The 17,454-nt window shown below is 45.6% G+C and overlaps 1 protein-coding gene across 1 annotated transcript in view; it reads right to left on the reverse strand.

Moving 5' to 3' along the window:
- NBAS (NBAS subunit of NRZ tethering complex) overlaps nt 1-17,454 on the reverse strand; it is a 316,364-nt gene that overhangs the window by 44,656 nt on the left and 254,254 nt on the right. The window contains exons 45-47 of the mRNA XM_032866873.1: nt 10,170-10,388; nt 6,841-7,043; nt 4,723-4,812 (exon numbers count right to left, since the gene is read on the reverse strand). Coding sequence (XP_032722764.1) covers nt 4,723-4,812; nt 6,841-7,043; nt 10,170-10,388 — 512 coding nt within the window. The remainder of the gene's footprint in view (nt 1-4,722; nt 4,813-6,840; nt 7,044-10,169; nt 10,389-17,454) is intronic.

The raw sequence follows: 17,454 nt of genomic DNA on the forward strand, positions 1-17,454 counted from the left end.
ATCCAAGAAGCCCTCAGACAGCTGAAGCCGGACTGTGATTAAGTAGCAATTTACACAAACAAACAACAACTTCCAAAATACTCAATAGTTTTGAAGGAAATCTTTCTTCCTTTTTGAAGAGTTGCACAGAGGAATTCCGCGTTGTCTGTTCTCTGAGTGGATTTATTTCTGCACATCCTTTTGAGAATCACTAATGTCCTGGTTCACACGAGTTGCTCATTCTGGTTAAGAAGCTGTCTAAAGGTAGAGGAGTAGGGGGTGCAGGGGTAGAAGAGGAAGAGGCCCTGGCAGAGGGAAGGAGATGCAAAAGGCGGGGGAAAGGGGGGGAAGTGATGCCAAGACCTTGCTCCTTCAAGTTCGGTCCGAGGACGAAGCAGCACTTGGGGGCTGGTTACACAGGCAGAATTTCAGGCCCTACCCAGACCTACTCGAGTAAAATCTGTGTCTTCAGAAGACCCCCAGGCAATCCCTGCACACAGTGGCGTCTGAGAAGTCCTGTCCGTTGCAGGCTCTTCAATGAGAGGTGAGAGGAACTTCTGAGCATGTCCTTACCTGGGTGAGCCCGGACACACGACCAAACCTGTCTGAGCATCATGTCCTAATCTGAAATGGGGGCAATAACAACACTATAACGGGATTGTTGTGAGGATTAAGTGGGTACCCGAAAAGCCACTTTGAAGATCTCAGCACTGAGTCATCGACTCTTCATTACTTTTTTGTTTTTAAATGCATGATGATCTTTTCTTAGCTCTAGGTTTAACAAATATATTTCTAGAAAAATTGTTTTAGCTATTAATGTTTATAAGTCTATTTTTCTTAAGCAATCTAATCAACTAATTCTTAATCCAACTAGGAAATTTATATTCTTAAAATATATTACAGACATACATAAAACATGAGTGAAAGTACACTTCTATAAAATTCAATGTATGTGCCTGAGCCTCTCAATAATTAATTACCTTAATCTCATCTTTAATTGTAGATGCTACAAAAGATTTTTTGACACTATTTCAAATCCTTACAATACTTAGCCCTGATGTCCAGAGGCAAGAATTGGTTCCGCTGGAAAGGAAGTCTGTCTGTCCAGACACAGCCCTGGCGGCCTGTCTGGGTGCCGTGGTTGCATGAGGTCAACGTTTAGCACAGGCGGAAGAGGAGGGACACAGGGCTTTGTGAATGAAGCGGAAGCTGTAGTTCAAAGGCGAATCAGACTTGTATCCATATAAAAGGTTAAAGGAGGACATGCTGATGATGATATAAATTGTCTAAAAATTAGCCTCAAAACCAAACACTTGGCGATAGCCATGAATACACACATGCAAATTCTGACTTTTCCGTGCAGTCTACCTGCCAGGAGCGCTGTGGGTTGGTGTGGGCCTGGCCTCAGAGCACGTGACTGCGTGAGAGCGGAGAGCGTGCATGAAGAGAGGGGGTTCACTCGGCAAACACATGCCAGAGAGGGCAGTGCACGGTCAAGTTTCAGGGCGAGGACTGAGGGAGGCAGGGTATGGCCTGAGGGCGAGGGGACACACAGGTCTGGCTGGCCTCCTGGGCGTGAGGCGGCCACATGGGCCACGTAATGAGTGACCGAGAGGGTTACCCTTGGTAACCCTAACCCTCCCCGAGAGGGAGCTACCCGGAAAGGAAAGTGGCTCCCCTATGAGATCTGCCAGGCAGAGTTTTGGGAAGAGAAAGCGAAAGCGAAGGATTTAGGCTTAACTGTGTGTATTCAAAATACAGTTGCCAGAAATGAAAGTTATGACTTCACTTTTCTTCCTTCATTTTTTTTTTTTTAAGCAAAAAAAAAAAAAAAAATGTTCACTGAAGTTTTCCTGTTCAGAAGACTTTGTCATGCTGTGTCTCTGGAATAAAAAGAAAGTAAGATCTTGCTCTGTTTCTCCATTTCCCAATGTCTTCCTTTTTGGAAATCAAAGCTTTAAAAAAAAAAGGAGTCTGTATGTGAGAAATCCTAATTGGATTCCCCTATGTTTTCTGGCTGGAAATTCACTAAGAAGAATACTGCCTTCTAATCTTTTAGCCATGTCCCCACTGGAGGGGGCTTACTGCCAGTTCAGATCGTGTCATCCCGTGGCTGGACAGCAGTCACCGGACGAGGCAGAGGCTGGACCAGAACAGCGACACCGGACGCACCGCCGGAGCGGGGCTGAGGGTTTCCCATACAGCGTCTCCACCTGCTCCCTCCCTGCTGCACGCATAGGGTGCAGGCCGCCTCCTCCGCCTGGGGTACCATTCCCCAGCTCCTGCTCCTCACTGACTCCCATTTCATGGACCAGGACCAATGTCACCCCTTGGGTATCCTGCCCTGCCATCCCCAGACCGAATAAACCGCCCCGTCCACCTTGCTCCCTGTACAGAACTCGCCCCCGGTCCTATGGCAACTAGAGCTCCAGGAAGGCTCATCTCCACGTGAGCCTCTGAGCGTCTCAGGGGTGACGCTATTTCCTCCCCATATCTAACTCCTCATGAGGCAGCACAGGGGTATGACACACAGTGAACACAGAAATCATTTCATTCCACTTTCAAATAAGAGGTGTAAAACAGCTTCGTTATACTTTGAGACCCCAAAGCCAAGGGTTTTAGAACAACAGAGAAGGGTGAGTGCGTAGAGGGCTGACTGCAATGCTTTCCCAGATTCACCTATATGGCTTATCCTCTTTTCCTCCACTTAAGCACGAAGCAAAACATGGAAATGCCCTGTACAGGCATCTGAGTGGCTAAATTAGGACTCAGAGCCTGGCCAGGATCCTGGTTCCATTCCCCCGGCCTATGACCTGGGGCAAGGCCTCCTGGAAAATGGCAACAACACACGCAACCATCAAATATAATCACGAAGGGGGATGCCTGGGTGGCTCAGTGGGTTAAAGCCTCTACGTTCGGCTCAGGTCATGATCCCAGGGTCCTGGGATCGAGCCCCGCATAGGGCTGTCTGCTCAGCAGGTAGCCTGCTTCCTCCTCTCTCTCTCTGCCTGCCTTTCTGCCTACTTGTGATCTCTCTCTGTCAAATAAATAAATAAAATCTTTAAAAAAAAAAAGAAAAGAAAAGAAATAATCACGAGGAAATCTATAAAAACAAATGGGAAGAATTACAGCAGCAAATAAATAAAAGAAGAATATGAATTTTGGTTGAAGCTATATAAAAACATGTGTACCTGCACCATAATGAAAGGTAATATGCAAATGAAAACAAGTACATTACTGAATGAACTATGAAGTGTTTCCGCAAATATTTCTTCATTATTATTGTATCATATTTCCTATCAAAAAAAGAAAACAGGGGTGCCTGGCTGGCTCAGTTGGTAGTTGGGCTCATGAGTTCAAGTCCTACATTGGATGTAGAGATTATTTGAAAAAAATATAATAAGAAAATTGGGGCGAGGCCTTACAGGAACAACATGGATATCAGACACATGAAAGATGTCATAAACTTTGGCAAATACGTAACCACAACTTGTGGTTGCTGTTCTTCCTGTCACTATTACTGCACCTGAATGAAAAATTCTTTCTAAAAATGGCATTAGACCACAACAGCCAAACTATGGAAAGAACCCAGATGTCCATCAACAGATGAATGGAAAAGAAGATGTGGTAGAATATATACAATGGAATATTATGCAGCCAACAAAAATGAAATCTTGCCATTTGCAAAGATCCACATCTTTGGATCTAGTGGATGGAACTAGAGGGCATTATGCTAACTGAAATGAGCCAATCAGAGAAAGACAATTATCATATGATCTCAGTGATATGCAGAATTTAAGAAACAAGGCAGAGGATTTTAGGGGAAGAGAGGAAGAAATGAAACAAGACAAAACCAGAGGGAGACAACCCATAAGAGACTCTTAATCTTAGGAAACAAACTGAGGGTTGCTGGAGAGGAGAGGGGTGGGGATATGGGGCAGCTGGGTGATGGGCACTGGGAAGGTACGTGTTGTGCTGTGTACTGGGTATTGTGTAAGACTTATGAATCACAGACCTGCACCCTTGAAACAAATAATATACTGTATGTTAGTTAATTGAATTTAAGCTTTAAAAAATGGCATTAGAGGGACGCCTGGGTGGCTCAGAGGGTTACATCTCTGCCTTCGGCTCAGGTCATGATCTCAGGGTCCTGGGATCAAGCCCCGCATCAGGGTCTCTGCTCGGCAGGGAGCCTGCTTCTCCCTCTCTCTCTGCCTGCCTCTCTGCCTACTTGTGATCTCTCTGTCACTTTAGAGAGTGTGTGTCTCTAAAATGGCATTAGAGACACACACCTTTCTAGACTTATAAAGCCTGTATAGTCATATTCCTGGGGCAAGGCGGACCTAACAGATATAAAGCTTTCAAAAAATAATAATAACACATATACTTCAGAAAGTTTCCTTCATCAGTCCCGCTAACCTCCTAGAGATGTGAATCCCTTCTCTCCCAGGCAGCTCAAAGCAGTTCCCCCTCCCAACTGCATGCGGAAGGAGGTGGGCGGAGACCATGCTCTCCCCAGCAAACAAGGCCCTGGGAGTGTCCCGCTAGAGCTGACGGGGTAAGAGGACAGCTGGAGAAACAATGACTCCAGACGCACTCAGGCAGAAAGTCCTCAGCTCTTCCTTCAAAACCGCCTAGAAAGGTTGCTTGTTCTTGTCGGAGTCATGAACAGTGGTATTCAAAGCAGTCCTGAGATTCTGAGGGGTGCCATGGGGTGACATACACACGCGGAGCTAGGCTTACCCCTTGTCCACACTGGCATGGACGGCTGCCACAACGCCTTCCAGGACCTGGAGGGGGTCCCCCGAGCCACCGAGGTCAGCACTGTGTCCACTGTGAAGGGAGAGAGACAGAACCGATTCAGAAGAGGGCTCGGCCTCGGGGAGCAGCGTGGCGCTCACACCCAGAGGCTCCCAGCTGGGTTCCGGCAGAGGACGCGGCTGGCTCCTAGCCACTCCGGGTGTATGGCGTCTGCGAGTGCTAAAGATACAGAAATGAAATGTGTTCTGCCCTTGAGGAGCTCCTGGTCTAATACGTGCTCCCTTTCCTAGCAAGAAAATAAAATCTACTTGCCTCCTGTCATTTACAAAACACTCAATGGACAGTCAAAGCTATTTTGAAGCATTAAATATATCATCATCTAAATTCTCCAGATGGACTTAAAAAAAAAAAAAAAACACCCTAGTATTTACGCGGTACTTACCGGGTACAAGTGCTTTCCATACATTCTACTATTTAGTGCCCAGCAGTCTACGAGAGAGGTACTATTATCATGCCCATTTTACAAATGTGTATGTCTAGGATGCCACTGAATTTTGAAAAAGCAAGAGGAGAAAATAAGTTTTAGTGAATAATTTAAGTGATAGGATTGAAATCAACTGCTGGATTCAGTTCGTTACGTGCCTTTGTTGTTCTAGGCCTACTCAATTGTACTAACTTTCTAGAAGGTAAATGTTATGGATGCCATCAATAGCAATTTCTTTTCCTTTGAAAAGGAGGTGGCTGAAGTCCTGAAGCTCCCTTGGCTCCCACTGCAGAAAGATTTAATTCACATTTATTGAACGTCTTCTGTGTGCTCAGCGCAACATTTATAAGAGAAGAGCTGTCTTTACAGATGGAACTGGGCGCAGGGAAAGAGAGAGAAGTATAATTTATGTCAGGATTTTATGACTGTAAAAATATCATATCATATTTTAATTATTCATAACAATGTGTAATTTTTTAGGAAATAAGCTAAATTCGTCAAAGCACTAAGTTTTCAAAATGTTTGTTTTTGGGAGGCTCATCTAAATCCTGATTTAAGAAACAATCAGAAGATAGCTATGGATCAAAAGATGCAAAATACGGCCACCCAGTGTCTGTCGTCGCCCGAGGGAGGCAAGCAGGGGCCTCTCCAGTCGCCGCCACCACCAAAACACAATAAGCTAATAATAGAACAAAGCTTTATTAATTTGACGCTTTTTATTTCTTCAAAAATGTTATGATATTTTATTTCTCTGTCTCTTTCTCTCTCTCTCTCTCTCAAATTACCAGATAGCGCAGATCATTAAGGTGAAAACTGTATGAGGCTGAGGTAATTAAACTGATAAAGGCTCATTTGATTTCAGTTCGGCTGTGGAAAACTGACATGCATTTAATCAAAAAGTTCCTCAAGAGCAATGCAGAATTACAAAGAAGGCTTAAAAGGAGAATACATTAACACAACCAAATCTTTCAGCCTAATTGCATTATTCACAGAAAGCACCTCATGCCTCATTCTCTTCGGAGTTTAACTTTCCCCTCTTCCCCAGCCCTCCCGGATGCGTTCCCAGGAAGTCACGGGCACACTGACACAGCCAGAGCTTCGCAACTGCTGGTCTCATGCCATTAACTGCAGGTAAATAAAACTCAGAGACACTTAGCAGATGTCTAACTCCTTCAGTCTGTGGTGAGCCTTGCCTTGTCTACCTCAGGGGGAGCTTCTGGGAACCATTTTGCAGCCTCTACAAAAGCAGGGGAAGTAGAAAAGGCAAGAGGCCAACATCCAACTGGGTTCCCAAGATGGCCTGACATTCTGCTACCTCCTGCACGGGCCATGTTGGCCTTTCCCTATTTCAAGAATTAGCTGGGGCTGGAGGAGAAGTGGGGCCAGACAGGAGTTCATTTTAGGACACATTACACGCAATGCCAGTGGTGAAGCATTTTCATGGTTCTCCATTCTCAAGATCTCTTAAGACCCAAGAGTCTGAGAGATCTCACGATCATCTCTCGCTTTTATAAAGTACTTCATTGTTTATAAAATGCTTCTACACACATGGAATTTCTTCTTCGTTACTGTGAAATGAGCGCTACTCCTGGCAAACCATCACCCCTGTAGCTTACCTCAACGTGGACACGATCTTCCCTACTGCGCTCTGCACCACGTCCTTGGGTGAGATGTCCAGAGGGCCCACGGCCACCTGCAGCAGCTGCTCAATCATTCCGAGAGGGAGGCCGTCTAGACACATGGCCACAGCTTGGTCATGAACTTTCTCTCTCTCTGACCGGGAGAGGTCATAGAGGTCGCCATACTTGCGCAGCACTTCCTGCAAAGACAAGGCATGCGATGCCTGAGAATCAAACAGGAACCCAGTGGGTCTACATCACGCAGTAAAAGCCACGTTTAGAAGATTCTCCAACCCACACTGAAGAACAGGCAGTGGTTAGTAAGAGCCTGGGCTCCAGGGACACCAGGCTTGAGGACAGATCCTTGCTTCAGCCTGTAGTGTAGTCCGTAGTCTGTGGGCCTTCCGTGGCTGCAGAATGAGGGTGAGGACAGAGATTCTTGCGACTAGAGGTGTCGTGAACATTAAATGAGAGAATACAGAAGTCAGGCCTCCAGCACAACGTCAGGTCCAAAGTAAAGCTTATGAAGTGTTAGTTTCTCTGTCTTTGTGACCAGGCTACAACCACATGACAGCTCAGACCCACGAGAGCCTGCTGCGCAAACCCAAGTGGTACACGTGTGTCACCTAGTTGAACACTCCTAATAATCCTGCGAGGAGTTTTAATTAGCTCCATTTTACTGAAAAGTAAACTGGAAACCAAAGATGTACGGTAACATGCCCAAAGTCACACAGCCAGTGATTCGGGGAATGGGGGTCAGAATCCGAAAGACTCCATCTCCCTGCCCCTGGGCCACACCGCTCGCTCCTCTGATAATGTCTGTAAGAACAAATGTGACAACAAATAATGTGCGAAAACAGGCCACGAGCTACTGGCTTTCATCACACCAAACACTGACGGTCACTCAGTGTTAAAAATGCTTTCCAGGGTGTGTGTAGTTTCTCAAGTTATCCTGAAGACGCTCTCTAGTCTTTCAGACCCACCGTGTAAAATCCAAACATTTAGCTGAATAGCTGATGGCATTAAAGAATTGCTGTTGGGGCGCCTGGGTGGCTCAGTTGTTAGGCGTCTGCCCTCAGCTCAGGTCCTGATCCCAGGGTCCTGGGATCGAGCCCCGCATCGGGCTCTCTGCTTAGCGGGGAGCCTGCTTCCCCCTCTCCCACTTCCCCTGCTTGTGTTCCCTCTCTTGCTGTGTCTCTCTCTGTCATATAAATAAATAAAATCTTTAAAAAAAAAAAAGAATTGCCCTTAATTTTTTTTATGTGGTGTGTTTCCACATATCCTCAAGAAAAAGATGTGCAAGTATTTATGGATAAAGTAAAACAATAAGTGGGATTTTCTTTAAAATAATCCATGGGGGCGGGGTGAGGGTAGGTGGAAATATGCAGGAAGAGAAGTCACATTCTGATCCCTGGTGAGGCTGGGAGTTGGGCACAGGACATTTCGTTTTACTCTTCTCTCTGCAGTGAAACTTCTAACAGAAGAAGGTGCCTGTGCATGCAACAGAGCAGCTGTTTGTGTCCGTCCTGAGCAGGAGGGACCTGAGCCTACACTGGATAAAGGCCTCTAATTAAGACTGCACTAAACCTAGGGTCCAGGGGAATCTTCTTTCACTGGTGTATAACAAAAGAGGTTAAAATTAAGGTCTGACTGTAAAAGGGACAAATGTATGAGGCTGAAAGTGATCTCCAGTGTTTGCTACGAAAGCGCCCGAATAAAAGTACAACAGGTTCACAGGAGTCTGCTGTCTTGGACCATCCATGGTCTGACTGAACGTCATTTGCAAGCAGCCACTGGTAGCTTTAAATCACAGCCTAGTTGAAACAAACGGCTGTTTCCATTAATGATTCCCTTGGCCTCATATCCATTATTCTAGTCACTCAAAGACAATACTTGTTCCAAGGAGAGGAATGACAATTCTCCAGATTTGAGCACAGTATATTTAATTTAAAAAATAAGATAAGTATTTAATATTTTATACTAATAAGTATAATCACGTTTACTTGAAGAATTCCAATTTTACCATAGTTCTCATAATTACGGATTCTAGCACCGTACATGTCAGCAGGATAAAATCCGGGTTGGTAAAGCCAGTATGTTCCCTGCAAAGCCTTTTCTACTGCTTGTACATCATTTAATGTGATTCATTAGACTGGCTGATAGCACTGAAAAACACAAAATGAAATAAAACTGCTATCAAACTTTTGAATTCTTCCCATCATCTTTTCCATGAGGGCTTGGCATTTATGAGTCTCATACAAATTTTGAAGCCTTCTATTTGTTCATTATCTGAACTGCTCTCCACTGACCCATCTTTCTATCAGGAATAGTTCTTTACAAGCCAAGAATACAATTCAATCAATATGTATGGTTTGAGAAAAAGAAAAGGGAGATTAGTGGCCACTTACGGTTTCATTTACCATCCACATTAAAGGGGCAAATGCAAAATTACTTAGACATCTAAACATTGTTTTCACCTATATGAAACCACTTACGGGTGGATCTGTCAACTTCTCAGTTATGGAAAAGAAGAGCTAAAACTCTCTTGGCTGCGACAGTACAGAGGAAAAGCTACAAAAGCTACAGAGGGTTTCCCTGAGCTGTTCTAACACACTGGGCCTCCCGTCCGCTCATGGGCAGTGGCTCCCCACTCTCCTGAGAGCATTTTCTGAGACACCACGAGGATTGCAACTGGAAACCAAGTAGGAAAAATTTTACTAGCCAAAAAATTTCTTATCAATAATAAAATGACATTGAAAACAAGAAATTAAGAAAAAAAAAAAAAAGACAAGTGCATAGAACTACAAGAAACCTGTTGAAGCAGGCATGGATGGCTCTTTCTGAATTTTTCTGAAAATGAGGGAGAAAAAAAAAATCTATCATTTTTTAGTTGAGAGAGCAAAACGCCTACCAGCTCGTCGGGATTGCAAACGGCCGTCCTGAGGGTTCCTCAGCTTCAGTGACTGCTCCCTCCCCCAGGCACCCACCCTGGGTTCAACTCCAGGGACTCCCCCACCACCACCACTCCCACCTCCTCCCTGCCAGAGACTAAATCCCCATAAAGTGGCCTCAAATCCTTTCCAAAGAACTGAAAACTGATAGAACAAGACAAAACAAGACAGAAAAGAACTGAAAACTGATAGAACAAGACAAAACAAGACAGACCAAAGAAGCTAAAAGACAAAGGGTTGAGGACCATCTTCAAAGACACCTGCAAGACTGCAAACCCTAGCAAAAGCACTAACACGGCCTGAAAGGAGAAATGAAAGCGTGTGCTTAGGTTCTCTGAGCGAGTGAGCACGGGGACCAAGTTTTCACTTCATTACCTGCTCACTAGTCTTCAGAGAAACAAGGAAGCTGTGGGTGAGGGTTTCCAGGTGAGCGAGCGATTTCTCCAGATGACTCAGGGCATCCGCATAGGTCAGTTTAGAGTCACTGGCTTCCTGCGTGTCGTCTTCCGAATTTCTTTTCCGCGGCTTCTCAATAAAATGTTTGACTGTCTGAACAGCCTTCTCGGTCATCGCCTTCCGTGCTTCCACAGACAGCTGCAACACAAAAAGGGAATGGACCAGTGAGACAAGCCAGCCCCATGCTATCAGAGACGGCGTATTTCGTGAGACAGTAGAGAGGCAGAGAGAACCAAAGTGGAAGGTTAGCAGACGACTTTAACCGGCGAACAGGCTTATGTGATATTAGCTTTCCTTCACTGAGGAGAACAACAACATGAGGGACCAGAGGAGCTATTAAATTAGAAAATACAGATTTTTTTTTAATGCTAAGCTAATATGCAAAAGTAGGTGGTGATAGGAGGAAACCAGAGTTCAAACAGAGTACTGGTTACAGTGAGAAAAGGAGCAGTCATTTCTACAACCACAATGACCAGTGCTGATCATTTATTATAAGGAAATAATTAAATAGAAGAAAATAGTATAGGCATGAAGATTTTAACTGGAAGAAGACTATAAAATAAAAACTCAAAAGCAATCTAATTGTCTGATAATAAAAGAAATGGTAACTAACTTATGATAAATTACATACAACATAATGCCATCATTAGAATTATGGGCACCTGGGTGGCTCAGTGGATTAAGCTGCTGCCTGCGGCTCAGGTCATGATCTCAGGGTCCTGGGATCGAGCCCCACATCGGGCTCTCTGCTCAGCAGGGAGCCTGCTTCCCCCTTTCTCTTTGCCTGACTCTCTGCCTACTTGTGATCTCTCTGTCAAGTAAATAAATAAAATCTTTAAAAAATATATAAAATAAAATCAGAATTATGCAACCAGGACAGCAATTTGGAAAGTGCTTATCATAGAATGTTAAATTTTAGGAATCAGATATCATAAAATGGTGTATGCCATGCTTAAAGTCCAAGCTAACCTGTGTGTACAGTTGAACACATACACACACACACACACACACATTACTGATTTAATGTTAACATGTTGGGATTATTAGCAATTTTGTTCTCAACTTCCCAAATTTTCTAAAATAATGTCATATTCATTTCTTTACCTACCAAGTATTTATTGAATTCTGATATGTGACAGTCATTTTGTATGGATGCAGGAGTCAAAGGATGTTGTGTTAATTCAAATAAATAAAATAAAAACAGAGTCCCAGGACAAAATCTTCACTATTATTTCTTAAAAATCAGTTACTGTGTGTCTCTGGTTATTCTGAAAAGTGCCACGGGCATCACAACATGGCGTCAGTGACCATGCCAGGAGGCCAGCCCCTCCCAACCTCGCATTTCCCAGCAGCTCCAAGTCACTCTATGCAGAATCCATGTTGTATAACGCAGATGACTGACATTTTCTTCACCCCATATTCATATGGGTAAAAAGTGACGTTAGGAAAGTATGATTTCCACTGAACTGTAACTAAGTGTGTGCCCTGCAAATGCAGCTTCCAGTAAACTCTGTAGCCCGATTGCTACCTCCAACCACTCGTGACATACGACAAAATCAGAAGCCCCCACTGACAGGCAAGCATCCCTCACATTTTTCTCTTCCCTCGCATACACTGTGAACTCTTTTCTGTGGTGGAGAAACAGAAGATAATAGAACTTTCATGGTTGGATAGCCCTCCTGACTTTGCCCATCATGTGGATGGAAAGACTGAGCCCCAGGGAGGTTCTGGGATACGGTGGGGTTCCTCGAGTGAGTGACAAGAGTAAAAGCCAGCCCCAGTGCCTTGGTTGCCCTCTCCCTGCACATCACACATCTCCTACTTCTCCGTGTCCCCCTCCTCACAGGCTCTGACAGAGATGTTGGGTGTGCGCTGGCTGGACGCTCTACAGGAGCAAAGACAAGTAAGAATATGGTGGAACAAACCCTTCCTTTCTATTCACTCATATTTGTATCCTCAAGAAATCCGGGTTTGGGGTCGATTTGGCTATACCAGCTGCCCAAATGTCTTCTCTCCTAGCTGACCGAGGGGCGTGGAAGACTTTCTACCCCGGACCAGCAAGAAAGCAGGGATAGGGCGGGCAATTCACACGTCCAGGGAGCAGCGTCCTGGGAGAAACGGGTGGTCTCTGTGTCCCGGGACAGGTCCAGATGCGATCTTGGCTGTCGAAGGTTTAATGTGCCATTGTGAGCCACCCGGAGCCGCCGGTGAGGAGGAAGAGCACTCGGCCCTGCTTCACGTTCACTGATGGGAGACGAGACAACCTGACCACATGTGAGAAATGTGAAAAATGTCGTCTACCCTACAACGTCATTTCCAGAATTTAAATGAGATCATGTGTAGAATAATCAGCAAATGCCTTACCCGCCATAAGCGTCAACAAATTAAAGCTGACTTGTAATGTGACCAACTGATAGAGTACACAGGCCACCTTCTACCAGGCAGTCTTATTTCTCTTCCTAATCAATTTGCCATGTAATCCCTTCTAGAAAAAAAACCTTTTCATAAGCTTGGGAAATCCCTTGGTACGGTACTTCTGGACTTCCACGAGCTGGCTCCTAGCTACTCCTCTAGTCTCAGATATAATTATAGCCCCACTCTAAGCTCCATATACCCCAATTTTTCATCATTTCCTGGTGTCACTAGGTATCTTTTCTCAGCAAAATGCTCTCTCCTCTCTTCTTGGCAAGGCACGTTCCAACTCCTGTTTCAACACTGAGACACATCCAAGTCATCCTGGACTCATCTGTTTCTTCAGACGGGCTCGTCCACCAGCAGGCCATCTGCCCCAACCGCCAAGTGCATCAGCACCTGCTTCTACGCGTGGAGCCTCCAGCTGCCCAGCAATACTGAGTCTAGGCCTCACACTGACATCTGTGTTTTCCTGGAACCTGCTATGGAACGGCCAAAGAATGGCCACTAGAGGCAAGTGAATTTCCTGGGAGTTTAAATAATTGGACCTCATCACCAATGTTATCGGAAAAGTCTTTTCACCCCTTATTTTTAATAATCTTTCAAAGTAACTAAATAACCCAACAGTTACTAAGAATATAGAGTGTAAACAAATGCAACCCTAAATTAATTTTTCTGAGGGAGCTGGGCCCGTACAAGAGGCAGAGTGATGTTAATGACAGAGGATAGAAGGACTGGGCATTTTGCTTCATTGGACACTTAAGCTTTTTGCTCTTTATAAACACAGGTTTGTCACTGAAAGACTATAGGGTGAGACTAAGAAGTATAAGTTTTGGGGCACCTGGGTGGCTTAGTTGGTTAAGAAACCAACTCTTGACCTCAGTTCAGGTCTTGATCTCAGGGTCATGAGTTCAAGCCCCGTACTGGCCTCCAGCTGGGCACAGAGCCCACTTAAAAAAAGAAAAAAAAAATACAAGTTTCTCACAGAATAAACCTAATAGACTTATTTTCCTTAAACTCTTCCATGATAGAGAAAACAAATAGTAAAAGACAAAAAGACTGACAAAATGTACCACCAGGGTGAAAAACTGCAGTTTCTCCACTGACTCTAGCAGCCACAAAGTACTCTTATTTTAAACCTTCTATTTTGAAGCCCATGGCATTAACACATCATTCATACACATATTTCTATAACAAGAAATCAAAGATTTTGTAAAACTATTCCCTGACAGCAATTAGTAACTATTTTTTTAAAAATGTAGATTTTGTAAAATAAACTTAAGTGGCTAAACTGTTCTGGTACTCAGTAAGTATGTACTCAACACCTATTTTATAGGCCCCGTAGAAAAATGAGAGAAAACATGAGCCAGGCTCAAAAAAATCAAATTTAGTGTAAGAAACAAGATGGTGGGGAGGGAAGAAATTGAGGAGTTATCCCTGATCGCCACGAATCTTACTAGGTCCACCTTGGAAGGACATCCGGACTCTACCCAGTTTCCCCCACGTCCAAGGCCACCCCTCAGGGCTAAGCCACAGTGCCTCTCTTGTACTGCGCTGGTTCTAACTGGTCTCCTGACAGGGCAGAGAGCACAGTGCTCACCCAAAAGATGCATCCCACGGGCCCCACCACAGCTGTCAATCCCCTTGCAGCTACCATGAGCCATGTTCCAGCCAAGGAAGTCTGAGCAGAGGAGACACATTTCTTTTCTGAGCCAAGGCAAGATAGAACTCCCACGCATCATTACCAAGCCTCCGTTCTCTCCCAGCCACGGCAGTCCGCACGGTGCAGGTCCCAGATGGCACCAACACGAGACGGAAGAGCTTCCATCAGCCTGGATGCCTAGCGGCTTTGTGGCAGAGCCCTTTACAGTCTCTCACTGGGTCAGAAGCATGAAGGAACATCAACCTTCATTGTGTTAAGCCACTGTGATCCTCGGGCAAACTGGGTACTCCAGCATTACCCAGAAGCAAAGTGATATTTTACAAAACATCCATCTGACCGTGTTATTCCTCTGCTCAAATCTATTTAACAGCTTCCCAATTCACTAGGAGTAAAAACTCAGCCTTCAAAGCCCTATAAAGCCCGCTAGGATTTGTTCTTCGCTCCACCCTCCCTGTCTAATCCTTCTTCCTCCCTTTTCTTTGACACTCTTGCTCCACACCAGAAAGACAGACTTCCGTGCAGTCCCTCTGTGCTTTTCCACACATTGGTCCCTCTGCTTAAGATGTTCCCCAGGTATCCTCACGGTTGTTCCTCAGGACTTAGCACAAATGCCACCCCACCAGAGAGACCTCCCCTGACCACTCTAGAAAAGCTAGCCCTCCCTGCACCCTTAACCAGTAACCCTCTCTCTCCCCTTGCCCTGTGTTAGTTTTTCCTCAGAACTGACATGTTATGTCTCCATGCGCTGTCTCTCACTGTTATATCCCAGAACCCAAAACTCAGAATGGTGGCTCATTCATAACAACTGCCCAATCTGTAGAATGCGGAAGTGAATGAATGGATGAATGACCCCATTTTTAAAAGGAAGAAGAGCAGAAGCAGAGTTGGGGGGAGGAGGGAACCCGTGGTATACGATACATGTATAACCACTAGGGGGCACTGCAGCTAGAAAGAGTAGAAAATATGCTGGCTTGACAGGACAAACGGTCTCTGTTACACAGTCTTTGGTTGGTTGGTTGGTTGGTTGGTTGTACAATCCTTTAAAAAGATGTAAAAACAAATCAGAGCTAAGGGCTATAACAAGAACAGCCAGGGGGCTGAATCTGACCCGTGGGCCAAGGCTGGTTGACCCCCTGATCTACAATATTAAACAGTTCTAGTTGGAAAGGAGAATTGAGAATAAACCGTAAGTGGCCTTGAGTGCCAGGCTGGTTACGGAATCTGAGGTACAGGAATTAGAAGCCACAGAAGGCAACACGTACACTGAGGATTGCAATTCTATAGCAATGCCTTATTCAGTTCCTGTTTGAAAACACACTGTCGAAGAATCTTATTTTGAAGAAAAATATGAACCTGTAGGTATCGGAGTAAAAAGTATCATTCTTTTTCAAGCCTCCCTTCATCTGTGCCTTTAGAGTCAGTTCCGAGCTCACACGTCTGGGCGCATCCCTGACATGATCTCTTCCCCAAGGTCATAAACACTCAAGGCGTTCCTAAGGCGCTCTGTGCCTACCTCTATCAAAGAAGAATTACACCACATTCAAATCATCCAGGTACTTGTACGTCTCCCTGACTAAACAAGGAGGTCCTCCAGGCTAGAAACTGTGTGCTTTTTTTCTTTTTTTTTTTTAGATTTTACTTATTTGTCAGACAGAGCATAAAGCAGGAGGAGCAGCAGGCACAGGGAGAAGAAGGCTCCCCGCAGAGCAGGGGGCCGATGCGGGACGCCATCCCAGGACTCTGGGATCATGACCTGAGCCAAAGGCAGATGGCAGACCTACTGAGCCACCCAGGCATCCCAGAAACTGTGTTTTTAAAATCTCTGTATTTCTGGCACCTAAACAATGTCCAGCAATGGCAGACAAATAGAAAATGACTCTTAAATCCCTCAACTCTGATCAACAGAGGAGGGGAAAGAGAACCTTGAGAAGCACAGTGAAGTGACATGCTCTCTGGGCGTCCCTAGAAACCTGTGGTCCGGACTGGGCCGAGAGACTCCAGTTTGCCACGGACCTGGCAACGACCTGTTCCCGTGAGAAGGCCTTTGGAGACTAAAATTGCAAAAGGATATTTTAAAGGACCTGAAACAAACGAAGGAACAAACCAGGACCCGAAGTAGGCCATCGGCACAGCGCGGCCACCCAGGAGAGACACAAGGACATTGAACTGGCGCGTACTGCTCTGATTCACACCTGGTGAACGCATGCTGTACAGTCGCCTTGGGCAGGGGGCTGGCGACACAGAGTTAGACCAGGTCCCCACCCCCGGGAAAGGGAAAGGCTAGGCTGAAAGAGAGAGAGAAGACATGACAAAGCAGCGTGATCCTTACAGAACAGCAATAGGATGAGGAGGAGGCACGGTAGAGGCCTCAGAAAGGGAGCCTGGTCCTGCCTGGAAGTGAGAGGCTGGGAGGCGGGGAGGCAGGGAGGCAGGGAGACACCTGCCAACAGCGGCCCCTCCTGAGGAGAATGCTCAGCGGTGAGGAGGCATGAGGACTGGAGAAGCATTCCAAGAGCCGCAGGTCGGAGGAGCAAGAGGGGAAGCTGGGAGTCGGCTGGCTTGGCTGGAACGGAGTGTGCGTGCGAAGGGCTGTCAGGGGATGGGGAGGAACCCAGCAGCGGTGACCTCACGGAGGGTCTGTCTGTCAGGCTGATGGGACAGGGCTTCACCACCATGTCTGGGAAGGCGCCAGGGGAAGGAGCTCAAGCAGAAGTTGACAGGATCAGTACTATCATTTTCAGGTGACGGCTTGACCCAAAATTCACCAAGACAGCTTTCCTCATCTGCAGCTTCCTTCAGCTGATCAATTTTGCTCAGCAGATAATTTAAGATTTTACTTATTTGAGAGAGAGAGAGAACACACTCGCAAGTAGAGGGAGGGGCAGAGGGAGAGGAAGACAGAGAATCTTCCATCTCTCCCTCCTCCTTTTCAAGCACGGACACTCCCCCACTTACCATATGTCAGCCCCGGCCTTGGCACAGGACGTACACAGGACGTACACTGGAAGAACATCCATCATCCTGGGAAAGCCAGACCCAAAGATAAGCGCTTATAAAATGCAACGAGTACAAACGAAGGACGTGGGTGCATCAAGAAAAAGAAGTTTGTCTTAGAAAGGCAAGGCAGTC

Source organism: Lontra canadensis, unplaced genomic scaffold (assembly GCF_010015895.1).
Source record: "Lontra canadensis isolate GAN:19392208 unplaced genomic scaffold, GSC_riverotter_1.0 scaffold32, whole genome shotgun sequence".
Taxonomy (NCBI): domain Eukaryota; kingdom Metazoa; phylum Chordata; class Mammalia; order Carnivora; family Mustelidae; genus Lontra; species Lontra canadensis.